General features: G+C 39.9%; 1 protein-coding gene and 1 long non-coding RNA gene across 23 annotated transcripts in view; one reads left to right on the forward strand and one right to left on the reverse strand.

The window, feature by feature from the left end:
- LOC142742888 (uncharacterized) overlaps positions 1 to 18,925 on the forward strand; it is a 62,467-nt gene extending 43,542 nt beyond the window's left edge. The window contains exon 3 of the long non-coding RNA XR_012881456.1: positions 18,688 to 18,925. This is a non-coding gene — a long non-coding RNA (uncharacterized LOC142742888). The remainder of the gene's footprint in view (positions 1 to 18,687) is intronic.
- Positions 1 to 19,305, reverse strand: part of LOC142742883 (microtubule-actin cross-linking factor 1-like) — a 236,195-nt gene that overhangs the window by 90,702 nt on the left and 126,188 nt on the right. For 17 of the 22 annotated variants that reach the window (XM_075853080.1, XM_075853090.1, XM_075853095.1 and 14 more), the window contains 23 exons: positions 18,669 to 18,936; positions 17,742 to 17,870; positions 17,465 to 17,542; positions 17,186 to 17,347; positions 16,946 to 17,050; positions 15,477 to 15,572; positions 15,271 to 15,396; positions 15,013 to 15,165; positions 14,765 to 14,919; positions 14,555 to 14,681; positions 14,293 to 14,476; positions 14,040 to 14,203; positions 13,776 to 13,954; positions 11,548 to 11,686; positions 11,269 to 11,462; positions 11,014 to 11,176; positions 9,806 to 9,889; positions 9,578 to 9,685; positions 9,401 to 9,499; positions 8,722 to 8,859; positions 7,499 to 7,587; positions 6,217 to 6,352; positions 64 to 4,446 (listed from right to left, as the gene is read on the reverse strand). In XM_075853080.1, coding sequence (XP_075709195.1) covers positions 64 to 4,446; positions 6,217 to 6,352; positions 7,499 to 7,587; positions 8,722 to 8,859; positions 9,401 to 9,499; positions 9,578 to 9,685; positions 9,806 to 9,889; positions 11,014 to 11,176; positions 11,269 to 11,462; positions 11,548 to 11,686; positions 13,776 to 13,954; positions 14,040 to 14,203; positions 14,293 to 14,476; positions 14,555 to 14,681; positions 14,765 to 14,919; positions 15,013 to 15,165; positions 15,271 to 15,396; positions 15,477 to 15,572; positions 16,946 to 17,050; positions 17,186 to 17,347; positions 17,465 to 17,542; positions 17,742 to 17,870; positions 18,669 to 18,936 — 7,459 coding nt within the window. The remainder of the gene's footprint in view (positions 1 to 63; positions 4,447 to 6,216; positions 6,353 to 7,498; positions 7,588 to 8,721; positions 8,860 to 9,400; positions 9,500 to 9,577; positions 9,686 to 9,805; positions 9,890 to 11,013; positions 11,177 to 11,268; positions 11,463 to 11,547; positions 11,687 to 13,775; positions 13,955 to 14,039; positions 14,204 to 14,292; positions 14,477 to 14,554; positions 14,682 to 14,764; positions 14,920 to 15,012; positions 15,166 to 15,270; positions 15,397 to 15,476; positions 15,573 to 16,945; positions 17,051 to 17,185; positions 17,348 to 17,464; positions 17,543 to 17,741; positions 17,871 to 18,668; positions 18,937 to 19,305) is intronic. The other 5 variants (XM_075853093.1, XM_075853091.1, XM_075853088.1 and 2 more) reach the window with 1 other exon arrangement.

Consider the following 19,305-nt stretch of genomic DNA (forward strand, 5'->3'; position numbering starts at 1 on the left):
TATTCAAAGATCTGGCCACATGTACATAGTACATATGTCATAAATTATGATAGATTAGTTTACCTTGGGTGGTTCAATGGTCAGGATTCTGGATGAACCTTCTCCAACTTGTACAGGGATATTCAGGTCTTGGCCAACACCAGATTGCTCTCTATTCGGCCTGGCTTTTTTCACTGAATATAGAGCACTCCCTTGAAGGTTAGAAACATCCTTGGATTCCTTTTCTCCCTCCTGACCAATAACTTCCATAGTCTTGTCCTCTGTTTTCTTATAAACAGTCTTGTCTATTAGCTCAGATGCATTCTGTACAGTAGATGCGTTTGTATGTTCAATACAATCACTGTGCAATAGCTGTAAGACACCTTTTCCAATAGACATTTTTCCATCTTGGGAAACTAAACTTGTATCTAGTGGATCTTGTAAGTCCCTTGTATGCTGTACACTTTTATACTCTACAGCCTGCTGTTTGCGATTTCCAGTATTTTGACACACTATATGACTTTCCAGTTTTGTTGAGGACTGATCTAGATGTGCCCTATCTCGTACATCAGCAAGCGCCTGGTGCTTCTCTGTGAGCTTTGGAACGTCAAGATCAGGCAAGAAAGTCTGTATCTTTCCATCATAACTGTCTGTATCCTGTTCTTTTACAATTCGAGGAAGAATGGAGTATATAAATGGATCACTTTCTTGGGTTTTGGGATCAATATTCTGGTTACCAGGTAAAAACGTTTTTTCTTTATCTATCTGAGTGTCCGAGAGATCAGATGGGAATCTAAATGTACTATTGTCTGCAGAGTTGTTCTTTCTTGGACATCTTTCTTTACATGATGTAGATGGAGCTTCCTGGATAACTGACTCCTCCAGATGCCCTGTACATGACAAATCTTTTACAACTGTTACATCCTTTATGGATGATGTTATGACACTAGAGGTCTTTGATCCAGCTTGTTTAAAGTCACTGAAAGATGTCATGGTGAGATCATTCCATAGGACTGATGATCCATTCAGGTTTGTGCTCCTTTTACTCGGGCCAAGAACGGAGGCAGTGTTTTTAGTAGTTAATAATAATGGCACACTATCACTAATTGATGCTTCTATTTTAGAATACATTGGCGTTTTTACCTCGCTGGCATTAATATCCAGCACCATATGATCTTCTCTAATGTTTGATTTCCTGAGATCGAAAGATGCTTTATTTTTAAATGGCACTTCACTATGGCTCATATCTGTAACACAACCGCCAAAAATGGATGACGCATTCTCAACCTGCCCCTCATTTGTAATCATGTGAATAGTATGAACTCTCTGCTTAACATAATCACGATCGTCCTGGGGACCTTGATAACTGTGGTTATCTCCTAAACCAACGGTGTGCCTATCTTGTGCAGAAGATATTGAGCATGGCAAGTCCAACTTCGATTCTACAGAAGCTCTTAGGAAGTCACATGAACGCTTCGCCAGTAAATCAAGTTCTACATATCGGTGTCCAGTCAGAACATCAATTTTACATTTTTTTAACACATCAGTATATGGAATAACACAATTCTCTTGTTTAAAATCCAAGTGACTTGAGATATTACTACCATTATTTGAAGACAAAATTCTTTGATCCCGTTCTGAGGACTGAGAAAGCTGTAACTGATAAATACACTCAAACTCAGAAAGTTCCTCAAACAAATCTTGGTCAATCAACCCGTGTTTAAGAGAGTCGATCACAGAAAATCGCATTCCTGATAAATGATGGATTATGCCACCATGTTGAATTTGCTTGGATAAAAGTAGGATAGCATCACATCTGTTAATAACACCTTTATCAAGAGCCTCTACTAAAGGCAAAGGTTTCTTAGATTTTGGATCTGTGATCCCACTGGTTTCTAGCTGTAAACTTAGTAGTTTGTCTTTGGTGCTTTTGTCTGCACTTTTCCCTTTAGAAGCTTTTTCTAACTTTATTAGTTCTTCCTTTTCTGAAGGTTTTACCAAGTTCAAACTAGAAGCCAATGTGACGGATATCCTCTTGCCTCTCTTCACATCATGGACACCACCAGTGATCACCTGGGCTTCTAAAATACTTCTGGCTACTTCTTCAGTAATGAGTTCTGCTTTCACTGCCTCTTGAACAGAATATATTTGGTTGTTTTGCATGTCTACAACACCAGCTACTGACTTGTCCGAGTTGAAGACTTTCTGAAGGAGGTTCTCATCCATCAGCCCTTCATCTATTACATCCTGGATTGTCAATGCTTCACATGTCTGGGAATCAAAAAATCCAGAGAAGAGTTCAAGTCGCTCCATGAGTCGTAAAGCAGTGTGGCTTGAGATTGCACCCATGGCAACTGCCTCATTTAGCAGCAATTTCTGACTGCAATTTGTATGTATAATACCCCCATTTATTATCTGTTCAGAAAGCATATCTAAAGTATCTTCTTCCTCCATGTCAAAGGAAACCACATCACTGATAATATTTGGTAAAGCGTCTATTTCTTCTGTTTTCTTGCTTGAATTTCTGGAGTCTTCTATGATACCGTGCCTTGACGTTACTTTCAGATGTTCTTCACTTTTGCATGAAATTTGGTCTATGTTAACATTTTCTTTTTTTCTATCAGAATTGAAAGATATTTCAACTAAAGATTTTTCTATAGTAAGCATTTGTCTTTGAAAATCTGTCTCATTTGGCAAGCTTTCAGCATATGCGGTCGCAGCCTCACTTATTCTGCTTCTAGGTAAAACGGGTACTACAGGTGGACTTATGTAATTTTTTGTTGGTCCTCTGTCAAACATTATTTGGGTACATTCCAATGGCTGTTTATCACCAGTTTGGCCTTGGATTTGAAATGAATCATTAGGTTGAAAACATGTCTCCTGTGGTTCAGGGTGACCCACACTCAAGGACAAACTGCTATCTTTTGGCGACAGGCATGTTTCTAGCACGCTCCCTTCGTCTGTATTTATGTCTGTAAGAGCTAAAAAGAATTCAGGATCTCTGGTCTGTTCCAGATCATGACATTTCTTATTGGCAAAGTGTTTAAGATCAGAAATCTCTCCACTAAAATTGTTTTGACACTCCCCTAAGAATAGCTCTTTCACTTTGTTTCCACTGCTTTCAATAAGCAACAGTCTCTGGCCATTATGAAAGTTTATGTAGCTCAAGTTCCTTAAAGAAGAAACAAGTTTTTCTTTGTCCTCAGATTGGGAATTCATTAAAATTTCCCAGACACTCTTGTCAACAGGATGTGAACTGTTCGTTCCAGAAACAGAGGCTGGCTGGACTCCAGGCTGTTGGTAGCTTTCTGCTGACAAACCCGATACTATATCTGGAATCAAGGTGGACTGCAACGTTTTGGCATTGCTTTTCTCTAAGATACCGCACTGAATCGCTCTGTCCCAAGACATAACTTCTTTGTTTTCTAAGACATATAGGCCTTGAATTTGGTGTCTGTTGCCAAGAGTTTTCATTGCCAGCTCACTAGAAACATTGCCTTCCTGAAGGGTATATGAAACAGGAAGGACTTCACCAGATTCTGGCCACAGAAACCCATTCAATGAGGCCAATGACTCCAATACAAGAAGGGCAAGCTTTGGAGCTAGAAGATGGCATTTAACAGCTTCATCCAATGAGACTCTTTCTTCAGTTGCAACATCAAGAATGCCACCATCAATAAGCTGTCGTGTAAGCAGAGCACAAGCCATATCCTTGTCCATCAAATGGTTTCTCACTGCTTCATCTACACTAAGTCTATGTCCAGTTTTTGGATCTACGATTCCACCTGCAAATAACTGGGTTTCTAAAAGCCTAATGGCTGTTTGTCTGTCAATAAGTCCTTCTTGCACTGCATTAAATATGCTAACTTTTTTGCCTGACCTGAGACACACCATACCACCAGCTAGCTGTTTGACTGGAATAAGCCTTAGTCCGGTGGACGCCTGAATTATGCAGCTTTCCATGAGTTCTGTTAGACTCACACCTTTTGCTGTGTTTGGATCAATAAACTTCTTACAAGAGGTCTCAATCTTTTGCATTAAGTTGCTACTAACTAACAGGTCTTGGATAGACTCTTCTGTATCAGTGGATAATCGAAGTATGCCAGAAGCCACATAGATATTCAAGATTTTCAGAACAACACTTTCAGTGATTTCCCTTTCTTTCATTGCAGTAATGAGGACCTGAATTTGGTTCTTTTCAACTTTATGTTTTCCTAGCAATGGGTTAGCTATACTCAAACGCTGAAGACTCCAGAACATTCTTAGATCAATAATATTCTTCTCAAGAGCTTCTTCTAAAGTCAGTTTCTCATTTGTTTCTGGAAAGATCAAGCCAGACAGAACCATCTGGACTTCTAAAAGCATGAAGCCAGTTTCTTGGTCAAGAAGTCCTTTTTGCATAGCCCAGAATATGGGAAAGATCTCCATGGAACCCAGATCTATAACTCCAGCTATTGCATGGATTCCCTAGAATGAGAGAAAGACAACATTAGGGAACATGTAATTACCAAAAGGCTGAAGCAACAGGAAAAAGAAATCACCATGCATAAAGCTACAAATACATTGTAACAGATCTACAAGCAAGCAATAGAGACAGCCACCAGCATCTATGCAGCACCAACTTCTACAAATTGTGGAAAAATAAGCACAGAACATCCAAAAAAAGAACAATCAGCAATCAAACTTATACATTATTTTCAGGATGCCCATCACCAATAACTAGATTTTAAAATATATATTAAGAATATTTTCCCCAACATAGACCATGCACCTTATTGCTCAAGTATAAATTACAGACCAATCAAAAGACAGACAGACAATAACATGCACCTATACCTCTTGCTAGGCACACGTACCTACTTGGCTGTTTACAATGTTATCTACATGCATCTCCTTGCACATACCAAAATAAGGAGAACGGAGGTCAAAGGACAATAAAATTAAAGAAAGAAGACAAACAAAGTTGTTTACTTACCGGAGTTGCAGCAAGTGCCATGGAAACGCAACAGACAAGAGAACCATATGCGACGATGTATAACACACAGGAAAAGCTTTGGTGTTAGCTTCCAGCATGCCAGCATTGTTTGCAACACGGACCCCCCCTTGTACAGGGATCTTCCACTCCATATTATTATTTTTTTATACACAGAGGTTGGTATATAGCCTCTGGATGGTTAGTCGAACTCATAAGCAGGGATGCTAGTTAATTGTTTTTAAGACATAAACAGGACACATCGTGCTCAGTACAAATAATACACTTCCACATCGTTAATTGTGCTCCACTGTTTCAACAAGTTTGTTAAAAGCAAAAAGGGAAAATGGTTACTGTAGAATAAAACACTTTCAGGTGTAGGTGGTAGTTTCACTCTCTACTGAGACATTCACGTGCGCATATTAAAGACAATAAAAACAGCACAGACAAATGGGGTTAGGATGTGTGATTAACATAATAATCACAAAGAAGTGCAACAGAAAATGGCCTTATGGTGACATGAACCTTCAACTAAATAGCAGCATTTGAGAAGAGAGAAGCACAAGTCCGCATCCGACCCACAACTGTTAAACCCTTTGATCACCGTGGTTCGGAAACCTGGCGATGCAATAGGAGACTGGGGGAACCCTCTACAGTCAGCCCTGGGACCTAGAAATGACCCCAGGGGCTGTCTGTTCAGTAAGCTTGCTGTTATGGCAACATAAAAGTGTGCCCTAACAGCAGCCTGTGTCTCAAAAAAAAGAAATGGCGAAAACCACTTTTTTCTGTGTTCACGCCGCAAAAATAAATTACACAGTAATTTATTTGTTACCCCCAAACGGCGCCGGAAATACAATTTCTCCCGCATAAGACAGCCACATCAATGAAAAAATACAGTTATGGCTGCTGAACTGCAGGGAGGCAAAAACGAAAAAAATTTTAGCTGGTCATTATGGCCTTTTCAGGCCCGATCATAAGTGGGTTAAGGATGAGCTTATAAATATCGTTTTATTCTTTGCGTCTTACGCCATAAAAATAAAATACAATAGTACTATTTATATATTATGAAGGAGGAAATCTTTTGCACAAGACACACAATATAGCTCTCTCTCCTCCCAAGACAGATGACAACATGAAAAGCTTAGCTAATCCTCTTATTTATGAACTACATGGGATGGTCATAAATGTCACTACATACTATTATCATCAACACACACATTCCTATGTATGTGAACCTAAGTAAAGCAATATGTAGTGTTCCATACCTTTTGTTCAGCCTCTCGAGCAAGTTTCGTATGAAGCACTTGTATTTGGTTATCAGACTCTTCACAGAGCCGGTTATAGGTTCCCTTGAGCTGCTGGATCTGAGAAGAGATATCTGCCTTCTCCTCAGGTGACAACCTGTTGGAACAAACAGCTTAAAGATTAATCAACTAAATCTGGATACAGACGTTAAGATTTCCCCCCCGATTACGAGCGCTCATATATTTTTCATCATTAGGATGGCAACCTGAGCAAAGATGTCACAAAGAATACATTTTCCATGGTAAATCTTCTACATTGTTGCAAATATTATACCCTGGCATTGCCCCACATGTAAACTCTTCCTCGACAGTTGTTTAGATGCATTGATAGCATTAACTACCACCAATAGGGAAAAACTTTAAAGAATGTTTGAGCAACAGATATTTATTGGCCAGAGACATATAGTTTTAGTACCGCGCACCTTTGTGATTCAGGTCATTGTCTATTGAAGGGGTCATCAACCTTCGGCACGCCAGCTGTTTTGAAACTCCAATTACCAGCATGCTTTGACAAAATATGGCAGGAATAATAAGGCATTCAGCTGTCATTGAATGCTGGGAGTTGTAGTTTCATAACAACTGGAGTGCCGAAGGTTGTTAGCCTGATGCTTTATTCACACATATTTTACAGCTTCGAGCTCTATATTCAGCAACAAAAATGGGATCAGTTCTTGCGGAGATCTTTACCAAAGGATTCCGACTCCAATTTTGGCACTAGATATAGGTCTGTAATATGCCAGTGTGAATTAAGACTTAACTATACAAAGAACACATCTTAGGGCTCATTCAGACGAATGTGAATAAATGTCCGTTTGCGGCGCATGGAAATCACACACAGCACACGGACCCATTGATTTCAGTGGGGCCGTTCACACATGCAGGAGTTTTCATGCAGCGAGAGTCCGTTGCATGAAACTCACTGCACGTCCTCTATTGGTGCGTTATTACGTTGAAGTCAATGGGTGCATGAAAACCAATGGAGTGCAATGGGTGTGCGAAAACCACACACCGCACACGGATGCACATCCGTGTGCGGTGCGTGATTTGCGCATCAATTCAATTGAAAATAATAATACTAATAAAAAAGATGTGCTTTGCGAGCGCGTGAATAATGCATGCCACTCGCAAAGCACACTGATGCATAACGCAACACAGACGGACCAGATTCTGGCGCGTTTTTCACGGGCGCGAATTGGATACGCTCATGTGAATGTAGCCTTAACATAGAACTAGAGGCACTCACTTATCACTGCTCTTGGCTAAGAAAATCTGCATGGATTTAATAGCTTTAGAAACTTCATCTTTTTTTGAAAGAAGCTCTTCACTTAGTGCCTATAGAAAAGAATAAACAACAACATTAAAAAGCATCATAGGTTATTTAAGAGAAATGTAGAGCTCAACAAGGTTCTCAAAAGCAGATAACCACCCAAAAAGACCTAAGAGGAACTGTAAACGTCAAGATAGCAGATGACTGAAAATTAAGAACACCTTTAACTTAAGATATGTGGCAAGTATTGTTAAGTTTAGCCACACACAAAAAACCTGTAGACTGGGAGCAGGGTAAAAAGCTATTTGAAAGGCTGGATCTGTATAATGCGGCAATGTGCTAGAAAACCAGCGGCAACTGATGCATTGGCCAATATTAGTCTAGGTGACATCAATATTTATAAAGGAAACATTCATTTTGTTAAGGCAGCCTTTATTAAATTAGGCGCCTTTCACATCACATTTGTACCCTACGTTTATTATATACGGCAGGAAAGCTCCCGATTACACGCTGTGCAATGAAAGAAGCTGGGCTGGAACAATGAGAAGTGTATGACGCTGATTGGTCACTGATTGGTCAGCCTCATACACTTCTCTGTACAACACCCAGTTGGTAAAAAGTAAAAACACGCCCAGTTGTCTATTAAGAAACTAATTAGAATCTAAAATGGTTTATAACTTGGTCAAAAATTCTCGTTTTTCAAAATAAAAATCACTGCTGTTATCTACATTACAGCGCCAATCAGATTATGTAGGAGATAGGGCACTTATAATCTGGTGACAGAGCCTCTAACTTATATACACAAAAAACTGCAAGATTAAATGGGTTTTGCGTGACGTCGATAAACTATCCTTAGGTATAAGTTATCAGTATCAGATCTGTGCGAGTCCGACTCCTGGCTCCCGCACCAATCAGCGGATTGAAGGGGCCGTGGCGTTTTGGTGAGCACTGCAGCCTGGTCATTGCTTGCCAGGCACAGCCCTCTACATTCAGTAGTGGGCTGTGTCTGGTACTGCAGCTCAGTCCCATTCACTTGAATGGAACGGAGATACAAAAGAGATGCAGTACCAAACACAGCTGACCGTGGAGGTGGCGGGAGTTGAACCCACACCGATCTAATATTGACGAGAAAGATCGCAACAGAGTTTTATTAATTGAAAAAAAAAATGTATCTTTACAATCCAATAGTAACTTTGTACCTGCTTCTCTGAGATAGACTTTTTCAGGTCAGCACTCTCTCTTCCACGCGTGGACACCACCTGGGACAGGCTAGAAACCCAGCTAGCCAGTTGTTTCAGGTCTCCCATATGCTTTTCTTTTTCCTCTTCAAGGACTTTCTAAAAAGATGTAAAAGTTGCACAACAAATATGTAGTTATATGAAAGAAAATATATTATCATGCCATACACAGGCGCCTTAAAATATAAATCTTCAACAAAAAAAGAATATCAGAATATCTTAATTTAAATGGAATTCGCATTATCGACTAACCCCCAAGATCATTACACCCTAGTTTTGAAGTGGGAACCATGGGTCAAACATTAAAAGTAACCATAGTAGCCCATGTCATTATGTGGATAGAATAACCACCATCTATGCTTCTTGTATAAACTTAGCAATTATCTCACTAACTAGGGCAGGCGGTTGGTAAATTATGATTGACGTGTCTTGTCGTGGTTCTGATATCTCTCAAAAATAGTGTTGCTTATTGTCTAAACTATTTCAGCCATAAACGGGGAAAACCTTGGAGAGCACGTGTGCTTTTTCTCGCTTCCCAACTAATGTCTGCCAGTCTCATGTAATGGGTGAAGAGCACATGTAAAATGCTTTACACGTCACATAACAAGAAAGTGAAGACAGGGGTCTATAAAAACAGTACCTCCTCTTCTTCAAGTCTCCGCAGCGAGTCGCTGATGTACTTGACATGCTGTGTAGTTAGCGTCACCAAAGCAGTGTAGCGAGTTCGGAGATCCATAAACTATAGACAAGGAGAACGTAAACATAAGTAGCACATTAACAACATTTATACAAATTCATCCAAAACATATGACCTTACCTCTTGTGTTAGAACATCTGAGGTAGACAGCATTCTTCTTCGCTTCATTGGTGACTTCTGCTGTGATTCTACAAAGGCCTTGTAGGTCATCAGTTGTAGTTCATAATCCTTGCAAGAATCATTTGTAAAACACATTTTTAATGAACCAGGATTCAACAGAATAGTACTTAGTTTGATACAAGAAAAAACAGAAAACTGGACAGTCAGAATGGTGTTCAGAACACTAACCTTTACAGACACAGAGTACTGCTGGGAAAGGGTCTGACATTCATCTAGACGAGTCTGATTCCGCTCTATTTCAGCCACCAGTGCCTTAATATTAAACAAATGTCTATGAGGACAGATTATGCACAGGGGAAAGCAGTGATCATACATTCTTTTTAAAAGCATCATGCTATGTAAAAAAAAAACATGACAATTTATACCAGCACATTTACATATCAGATCTGTCTCACATGAAATACTCAATTTCAACTCTCTAGGCAATTAACCTTACTCCCCAATGCCAAAACTATATTGATAGGTCAATTGGCTTTCTATGAAATGGTCTCAAGTGAAAGATATTGTGGTCTATTGGTTACCATAACTCCAGTAGACTTCAATTGAGAGAGGCGTGACCACCTCTCCGTTTACAAAAAACACAAAAACAGGCCTTACTTACTAAATGGGTTGGTAGACACCAGTTCCCAACAGGACGCAGACACGTTAAAAACGCTACAGAGGGAGAGGGCTCAGGTGCATTAAATAGTAGTATCCACTCCCACTAGACTTGAGGGGAGTGGCTTCTCAGTGTTATCATGCGTGACTAATAGGTTGTGATTCGGTAAGATACGCTGCGCCTAGCAACTGGCATATTATTTGATTTGAAGCTTTGGTTGTGTGCAGTGACAACCCTAAGCAGCCACTCCCCTCAAGTCTAGTGGGAGTGGATATTACTATTTAATGCACCTGAGCCCTCTCCCTCTGTAGCATTTTTGACGTGTCTGCGTCCTGTTGGGAACTGGTGTCTACCAACCCATTTAGTAAGTAAGGCCTGTTTTTGTGTTTTTTTTTAGTACATCGATGTCCCCCTTGTTTCTGTGTATCACCTCCACATTTAGTCTTCTATATATAGTTTCTGCTTTGCTTGCCGAATGGGGATTAGTGAACCCCCATTGTGTTGATAGGTAAAAACCCCAGAGGAGAGACCCTCAACTTTCAAACATGTATGGCATATTCTGTGGATAGATATCTAAAGTGCGGAACCCCTTTAATGCTAGTCTGCATGGAAGACTCCAAAACACACATCGGATTATTACTGGAAAATGACTGCATAAACTATTGGACCCTTGGAAAGAGCATTACGCGTATAGGCTTCTCAAATTTGGGAAGTCCCCAATGTATTTGGGAGATTGTTACCCTTAAATGGAGCAAAAATCTATTATGCAAAACATTACCGTTTGTTCATTAAGCTGCTCAGACAAGATTCTCCTATCTTCTGACTGTCCAGGCTTCATCATTTCCTGCTGGGATTTTGTTGCCTCTATCCATTGGATCAAACTGTCATGGTGTCCCCTGTAACTTTTTAATACATCTCGTATTGTAGCCAATTCGGATTGCCTAAATATATTAAAAGGAGGCAAGGCAAATAAATAGATAAGTGCAAATATCACTTCAAAAGATTAGTTGAAATGAAAAGAAAAGCAAAATACCGTGTTTCGAGTTGAGTGTGCACACCACTCCACCGTTCCCGGAGCTTAACGGTCCTTTCTTGATATTGATCTACATCAAGACTACGTTCTGGAGTCTTCTGATTTAGGCGCTCCCTTACTTCTTTTGATTTTGCAACATCCTCCTCAAGTGCAGAAATTAGATTGCTTTTCTCTATTGCTTCATTCAGCCATTGCTGTAAAACATCAACAGGAACCCATCAAACATGTTTCAAGTATTTACATGCTGTGCAAGACTAATAAATGTAGCTATGAACCTACCTGTAATAAGTCTCGTTGACACTGAATAGCTACTGGATCTGCAGCAATGGTTTCTTCCGGACTCAGCCGTGTTTCAAATCCTTTAACAAGAGCTTCTGCACCCTGCAGACTCCGTATAACCACATCTACTGTCTTAAGTCTGAAAAATGGGAATACAAGTCAAAAGGCTACACCTTTGTGTCAGGTCTCTTTATAAATTCCACTTCTTCACTTTTTTTGAACCCCAAATATTGAACTCAGTAGCTTTTTATAAAGTCTCTTCAAGTATTTCACAAACATGCTAAAAAGTTCTCTAAAAGTGCACATGTGAAATTCTGAGTAAAAACATTTTCTAAAAATAAGCAACAGTGTACAGTAAATCGAGCAGAATTTAATCTACAGATTGATTTTGACAGGGCGAAAAATAGGAATATTTATAAGAATCAAGTGTTCTCAAAGAATCAAGGAGGACGAGTGATGCTTCATAGAGAGACTGTGGAGGCTGGTGGAAGATGATCTTAACCTTTTAAATGCCAAGGACATATGTAAGATGTCCTGACTTTAAGAGTATATTCAAACAAAGCATGTTTGTTACAGAGACATCTGCAATTAAAAAAAAAATCCATCCCAAATATCTGCATGGGGTTGTTTCTGCAGAATGCACATAGATTTCTGCAGGCCCTATTCAGATGAATGGGACAGTCACAGAAATCTCAGCCGAATGGGACTATACCCCTACGCTTGCTGTGGCTAGAGTATAAGGGCTAGAGCTTAGCTTTGATGATATGATGGTATCAAATTAAACTCCAGAATCTCAGCTTTCAAATGAAACCAGGATCAAAGCTCTAGGTGCAATATAGGTGTGTGTAAGGGTGGATACACGAACCTCGCTTCATATTACCAATCAGAGGATATGTGCTCTCTAATTGACACATTTAGAGGGGGTTGTTTGGTTTTTTTGTGGTTTTGGGTGAGAAGTTGAGCAGTTACACATCTTATCACCCCTTGTCAAAACATCTGTTGACTCCAAGACTCGGAAATGTTAAAGAGGCTCTGTCACCAGATTTTGCAGCCCCTATCTGCTATTGCAGCAGATAGGCGCTGCAATGTAGATTACAGTAACGTTTTTATTTTTAAAAAACGAGCATTTTTGGCCAAGTTATGACCATTTTTGTATTTATGCAAATGAGGCTTGCAAAAGTACAACTGGGCGTGTTGAAAAGTAAAAGTACAACTGGGCGTGTATTATGTGCGTACATCGGGGCGTTTTTACTACTTTTACTAGCTGGGCGTTCTGATGAGAAGTATCATCCACTTCTCTTCACAACGCCCAGCTTCTGGCAGTGCAGACACAGTGTGTTCTCGAGAGATCACGCTGTGACGTCACTTCCCCAGGTCCTGCATCGTGTCGGACGAGCGAGGACACATCGGCACCAGAGGCTACAGTTGATTCTGCAGCAGCATCAGCGTTTGCAGGTAAGTCGATGTAGCTACTTACCTGCAAACGCTGATGCTGCTGCAGAATCAACTGTAGCCTCTGGTGCCGGTGTCCTCGCTCGTCTGACACGATGCAGGACCTGTGAGTGACAACACAGCGTGATCTCTCGAGAACACGGCTGTGTCTGCACTGCCAGAAGCTGGGCGTTGTGAAGAGAAGTGGATGATACTTCTCATCAGAACGCCCAGCTAGTAAATGTATTAAAAACGCCCCGATGTACACACATAATACACGCCCACTTGTACGCACATAATACACACCCACTTGGACTTTTGCAAGCCTCATTTGCATAAATACAAAAATTGTCATAACTTGGCCAAAAATGCTCGTTTTTTAAAAATAAAAATGTTCCTGTAATCTACATTGCAGCGCCTATCTGCTGCAATAGCAGATAGGGGTTGCAAAATCTGGTGACAGCCTTTTTAAGCAGAATCTATATCGCTGATATTTTTGGTTGCTTGAGTTCTGGTGAATATATAAAAATATGTGCATGTAGACCTAGGCAAAAGTGACTCTGCACTTCTTAAACTTTTATTTTTAAGAGATGTTGTGCATCTCAGGCTTTGCTTGGGCAACACTATAAGCCACAAAACATAACTTAACTACAGACACAACCAAACTTTAGTGTGTATATGTAATTCTAAGGAAACTGGAAGGCAAGTAACATACTAAATAGTCAGAAAAATAATGTCAACATGTTAAGATGATATTTCGATCACTCAGTGACAGATAATTAGTGTAAACCACTCACTTTTCCAAAAATACAGAAGACAGGCCATAGACTTGATCCATCTTCCCTACTAGAAGGTTCAGCTGTGAGCGAATATTTGGGGTTCTGGAGCCAGATGGAGACATATGCAAGAAGTGGTCACAGCGCTCAGATACCAGTGACATCTCAGACTTTAATCTCTTTAGTTCCTCCTGCATTTTCTAAAACACAGAATAATAAACACAACATACGTTAAAACACCATGAAATACCAAGAAACCAATATATTAGTTGAACGTGTGCAAACCTCTTGCTCCGATATCCTCATAGTATTTTCATGTATGGCATCTCCATCCCAGCCTGAGGGACTCTGTAACCTCCTCACCAGCCTCTGTTCACAGTCTTCTAAGTGCAGACGAATGTTGTGAAGTTCTGATAAATATGTTTGGGCTAAAGACTCATCTTTATCTTCTAAAAAAGGAGGAAAACAACATAAAAACATGTTACCTTGTGTCAGATTGAAAGCTATCAGGTGATTCTCCACATCAACTATTTCTCACCAGCCTCAATGAGGTCCACTAGCTTCCTACATTGCTCTTTACAGGTTTCTACATCTTGCTCCATGTTGAGGCGGTCAGTAGACGAGAATATTTGAGAGTCTCTGCTATCTTCTAGGAAATCATCCAGATGTGATTGGAGACTGGATAGAGTCTGCAGACGTTCTGCCAAAGGCAGAACCCTAAGCTAAAGACAGAGTTCTAATGAGAAGAGCGTTCAGTAGATGCCATATTATTGCACCTTGACTTATCACAGACATCTCACCTTGTCCATGTTCCATCCTTGGACCAAGTCTACATCTTTGCGTAGATAATGCCAAGAAATCAAACTTTTCGTATTTACGTGTAACTGATGCCAAAGCGCCATCACCTTCTGGTACAGCTGTTCCACCCTGCAAAAGTTCAAGTGTTATCAAATAAAAGGATCCACATTTTCAGGATTAGTGACACAAGCCATGTTACACAATATAATCACCTGACAGCCATATCTATTGCTTCCTTATTGGGTGGGGGGATGAGAAAGCACACAGATGGTACCATAGCCTCATTTCCAGTTGTGCTAATCACTTTCCACTTTGTTCTTTGAGAGTTATCTTCAAGTACACATTCTTCATTTCTACCTATTGTAATCTGTCAAGCAGAAAGTGTTATCAATGCCACAAAACGAGAATCTCCCTTAATCATTGCTAGAATATAATCTCCTGGAAATCTCACAATTCATACCTCTATTTGCCGGTAATCACATACAGCTCTGATGGGCAGCGTTCCACTTAGGATGTGTTCTGGGTTTCTGGGCTTAAGTTGTACAATGTTCCTGGATCTGCCAACCAAACTGGCCACTATACTCCTGGATTGGATGAGTTGTTCCTTCTCTTCCTAAAAAAGATCAGGAAGGCTGAGATGGCAACACATGTACACATACACTACAGGTGGATGTTTTAACAGTAAACAGACAACAGAAGAGATTAAATTCCGTCTAACCATAGAGTCCTGCAGCATGTCTTCCAATCGGTTCATACTAGTACTGCGGTCAGAGGAATATTTCCTCTTAATGGACTCCTGGAGATTTTTCAGATACACTTCTGATTCCCGTACGTCACTGAAGAACTGTTGGATAACAATGAATGATTAGCTTTTAAAAGTATAAAAAACATTTTTACTAAACATAGGAAGGACAATTAACTTACCTGGAAATATGCAGAATTTTCCTTTAAATGCTGCTCTACACAAAGACATAACTGTTGTACCCATTGCCATTGAGAGACAACCGCAGCACTATATGCCTAAAATAAAATTTACAAAAAAATCACACGCAAAAAAACCAAACTTAAATAATGAACAACTACAGATTTGGAGGAATGACTTTATTATGGGCTATATAAAATGGTCACTATCACTGAAACAGATTTTCCAATTCAAATATAACTTTTAGGCTGGGTTCACACGACCATGTTACGTCCGTAATGTATGGAACGTATTTCGGCCGGAAGACCCGGACCGAACACAGTGCAGGGAGCCGGGCTCCTAGCATCATAGTGATGTACGATGCTAGGAGTCCCTGCCTCTCTGCAGGACAACTGTCCCGTACTGTAATCATGTTTTCAGTACGGGATAGCAGTTCCACGCAGAGGCAGGGACTCCTAGCGTCGTACATCACTATGATGCTAGGAGCCCGGCTCCCTGCACTGTGTTCGGTCCGGGTCTTCCGGCCGAAATACGTTCCGTACATTACGGACGTAACATGGTCGTGTGAACCCAGCCTTATTCTAAACAAATTATAAAAATGATTTGGACACCAACATATTGTGATCAAGCAAAAAAGCACACAAACATGCTAAATTTGCCAATAGCGAGACACGTTCAACACACATTGCTCTTTATTTGGGACTATTTGGTAAACAGACTAATTAAGTGACTGTCTTTCCCTCCTAACCCTAATCATAGATTAAGACGTTTACACTATTAATGAATCACCTAATCCTCTCACTGGTTTAGAGCAACTTTGGGGGTGGACAATTAATTTAAAAACTGTGGCGGTCCGAGCTGCTTATATGATGCTACCTGCTCCAACGGTCACCATACGGGACACCGGTCAATAGGCCTTTTTCACAATGGTTTGTTTACCAATTAAACCACTTCTTTATCCCACTGATGATACCAGTTTATCTGCTGGTGGAAATGCATTTGGGTTTACACATTAGGGTATTTCAGGGTTCACTAGGAAATAGATTTATAGGGCCGCTCTATGAGGGTTTGCGCATAAGGAAAGTTATTGTCACCCCCACTGGATTCTAGCGCTACTCAGCACCTCTCTGGAATAACACGGTGGCTGTATCCCTAGCCTAGGAGAGATCCAAGACTTATTCTGGGGGCTCCAAGTGGACCACCACAAGGAGTGCATAAGCCAAATGACCCTAGATAACCTCATATGACTGTCCTCCGACTGATTTGTTGGTGACCAAACCATTTTTATAATATTTGCTTAAAATAGCAAGATATATTTTAATAGGACAATCTTTTCCAGTGTTAGTGGTTAAATAGTAACCTATTGTCTAATTAATGGTATTATCAATGACATTATCGCTGATTTTATATAAAAATTGTCCATGTAGACCCTCTTCCTACTCTAGGTAAATCAACCTGTCCATATATGTACCTCTACAGTTTGTTTTGCTGGATGATTCTCCAGGGACAGTAACTCAGCTGTTTCCTGCAAGCACTGAATGACATCATGCTTTTGCTCCAACTCCAGTGTAAGTTCCTAGAGGAGAAGGAAATATAATCGGCCTGATGACTATCTGAAGTAGTGTATATCATATGAATGTCATTGTACAACTCCTAACACAAGCGTCAATTGTATTCACATACAAGATCTCTTGAACTGTGCTATACTTACAGAAAAGTATTGCTTCTTCATCATTGTGTTGGAATTTCCATCACTCCAGTCATAAGCAAGTTCATCCTCTTCCTTCTCATTTAACCAGATGATCTGTGATGTAGCTCGAGAGACAAAATTGTAAAGGCTCTCCAAGTGGCGTAAACGGGAGCTTGATGTCTCCTACACGGAAAAGTGGTCAAATTATGTCCTTTTTGAAGCTGTACAAATATATATATATTCATAGTTTTTACACACACATACATACATACATACATATATATATATATATATCCTTACCCGGAGTTTGCAGTATTGTATTTCAAGCTTGCTTAAAGTTTCTCTATAGCTGCTGCGGAAATTTGGAGACATTTTAACCTGAAATGAAAGAAGATGAACAACGTAATTGACATTTTTATTTCTTTATATAGCATGGCCAAAAAAACGTTGTTTATTTTTCCCACAATGAAGAGACATAGGTGGAAATTCCAGTGATTGAAAAGATGACCCTTTATGTACAGAAGAATTAATAATTACACCAACGTTTGTCTCAGAATACATTTATACACACACCCACCTCATAACTTCTTGCTTCTCGCAAACTTGAGGACAACTCCTCCACGCTGGTGTGTACTTGACGTTGATTTTCCAGCTGAGTCTCCACACTTGGAAGGTCACTGCCCCATTCTGCACGTTCCAGTTTTAACTGAAGAAAAAAAAGCAGTGTTTAAGTATTTTGTGGAACAATCGTTTAATGTAAATACTTATTTTTAAGGGGGTATTACCATTTTATTGTTAGGATATGACATCAGTTTATGATCAGTTGCTGTCTGACTTCTGGGACCCCCACCAATCTAGAGAATAAAGGGGCTGCAGCACGGATTTAACACTGCGTCCCCTTCTAAGTTTTCCGGACACCTTGCTGTGCAGTGCCCCATTTCCAGCACTGTAGCCTACACTGATCATAAAGTAATGGAATATCCTAGTCTTATGCCGACAATTTATTAGATCGGAATAATCTAATAAACATTTCACCTACATTCCAATATAGTGGCCTACAAAACTTTTTATAACGTTATTTCCTAACATACATTGGGTCTCTTATAAAAATGGTAAAAAAAAAAAAAAAGACCTTGTTGCTTACCACCCACAGAGCATTTTTGAGCAAGTTAATAAAAGTGGAGATCCTGCTATGGTCAACATGGTAAATGTTCAATAAATAAGGTCCATTGTGTTAAAATGGAATCCACTAACCCAGATTATAGAAGCCAAATGTGTAGGAGAGACTATGGGAAAGGCTTACAAAAGCAAAACGTCCCTGAACGCCATCTTAAATTTCTTCAAAAATGTGGTGCACTAAATTTATAGACTTTAACTTTGCAATATACATCACTCGTCAATACATACATACATATTATACACCTGTTTGGTATAGTTTAATGAACTGGAATTAAGGTGCGTATAATCAGTACAATTTATTTTAACTGCAGACTAGTTAACTCACCTGCATTTCTTCCACCCAGGCAAGAAGCTCATAAACAAATCTGAGGCTACCTTCATCTTCTGATGATGATAAAGCAAGCAGCTCTGCCCGACTCATTGGTTTCCGAAACCAAGAAGTGGAAGAAGTAGCTGATGTTTGAAAACCTGGTTGTTGAGATGTCCTTAGAGAGACAGAGGTTTGCAGCTCTGAGCTGATGAAGTTCCCTTTCCTGTACAAGTTGGAATATTCCAGTCTCAGTGTCAGAAGCTCGTCCTGAATCCGTAGAACTCTAAATAGTTAAATAAAATAAACCAAACTCAGATTAATGTTTTTTTCTTCTAAACCTGTGTTGCAGTACGTGCGCCCCTCCTCTTCATTGTGCGATTGTCCACATGTACACATAGTAGATCTGTGGCTACAGACAAACAAAACTGTCAAATTATAAAGTCTGATCCCCATATTAACATGTTATTGTACGGAGCAAGGGAAGATGACTGGCTATCAGACAACACAAACTGCTTATCTAATAGCAAGCAATAGAACAGGACAGCACAGAAGTCATACTTGTCCAAGGATATACGTATATGGTGACAAATCAGATTAGAACGGCTATTTTGCAGTTGATATATTAAAGAGGTAATAGTTGTAAAACCAAAGC

Source organism: Rhinoderma darwinii, chromosome 2 (genome assembly GCF_050947455.1).
Source record: "Rhinoderma darwinii isolate aRhiDar2 chromosome 2, aRhiDar2.hap1, whole genome shotgun sequence".
Taxonomy (NCBI): domain Eukaryota; kingdom Metazoa; phylum Chordata; class Amphibia; order Anura; family Rhinodermatidae; genus Rhinoderma; species Rhinoderma darwinii.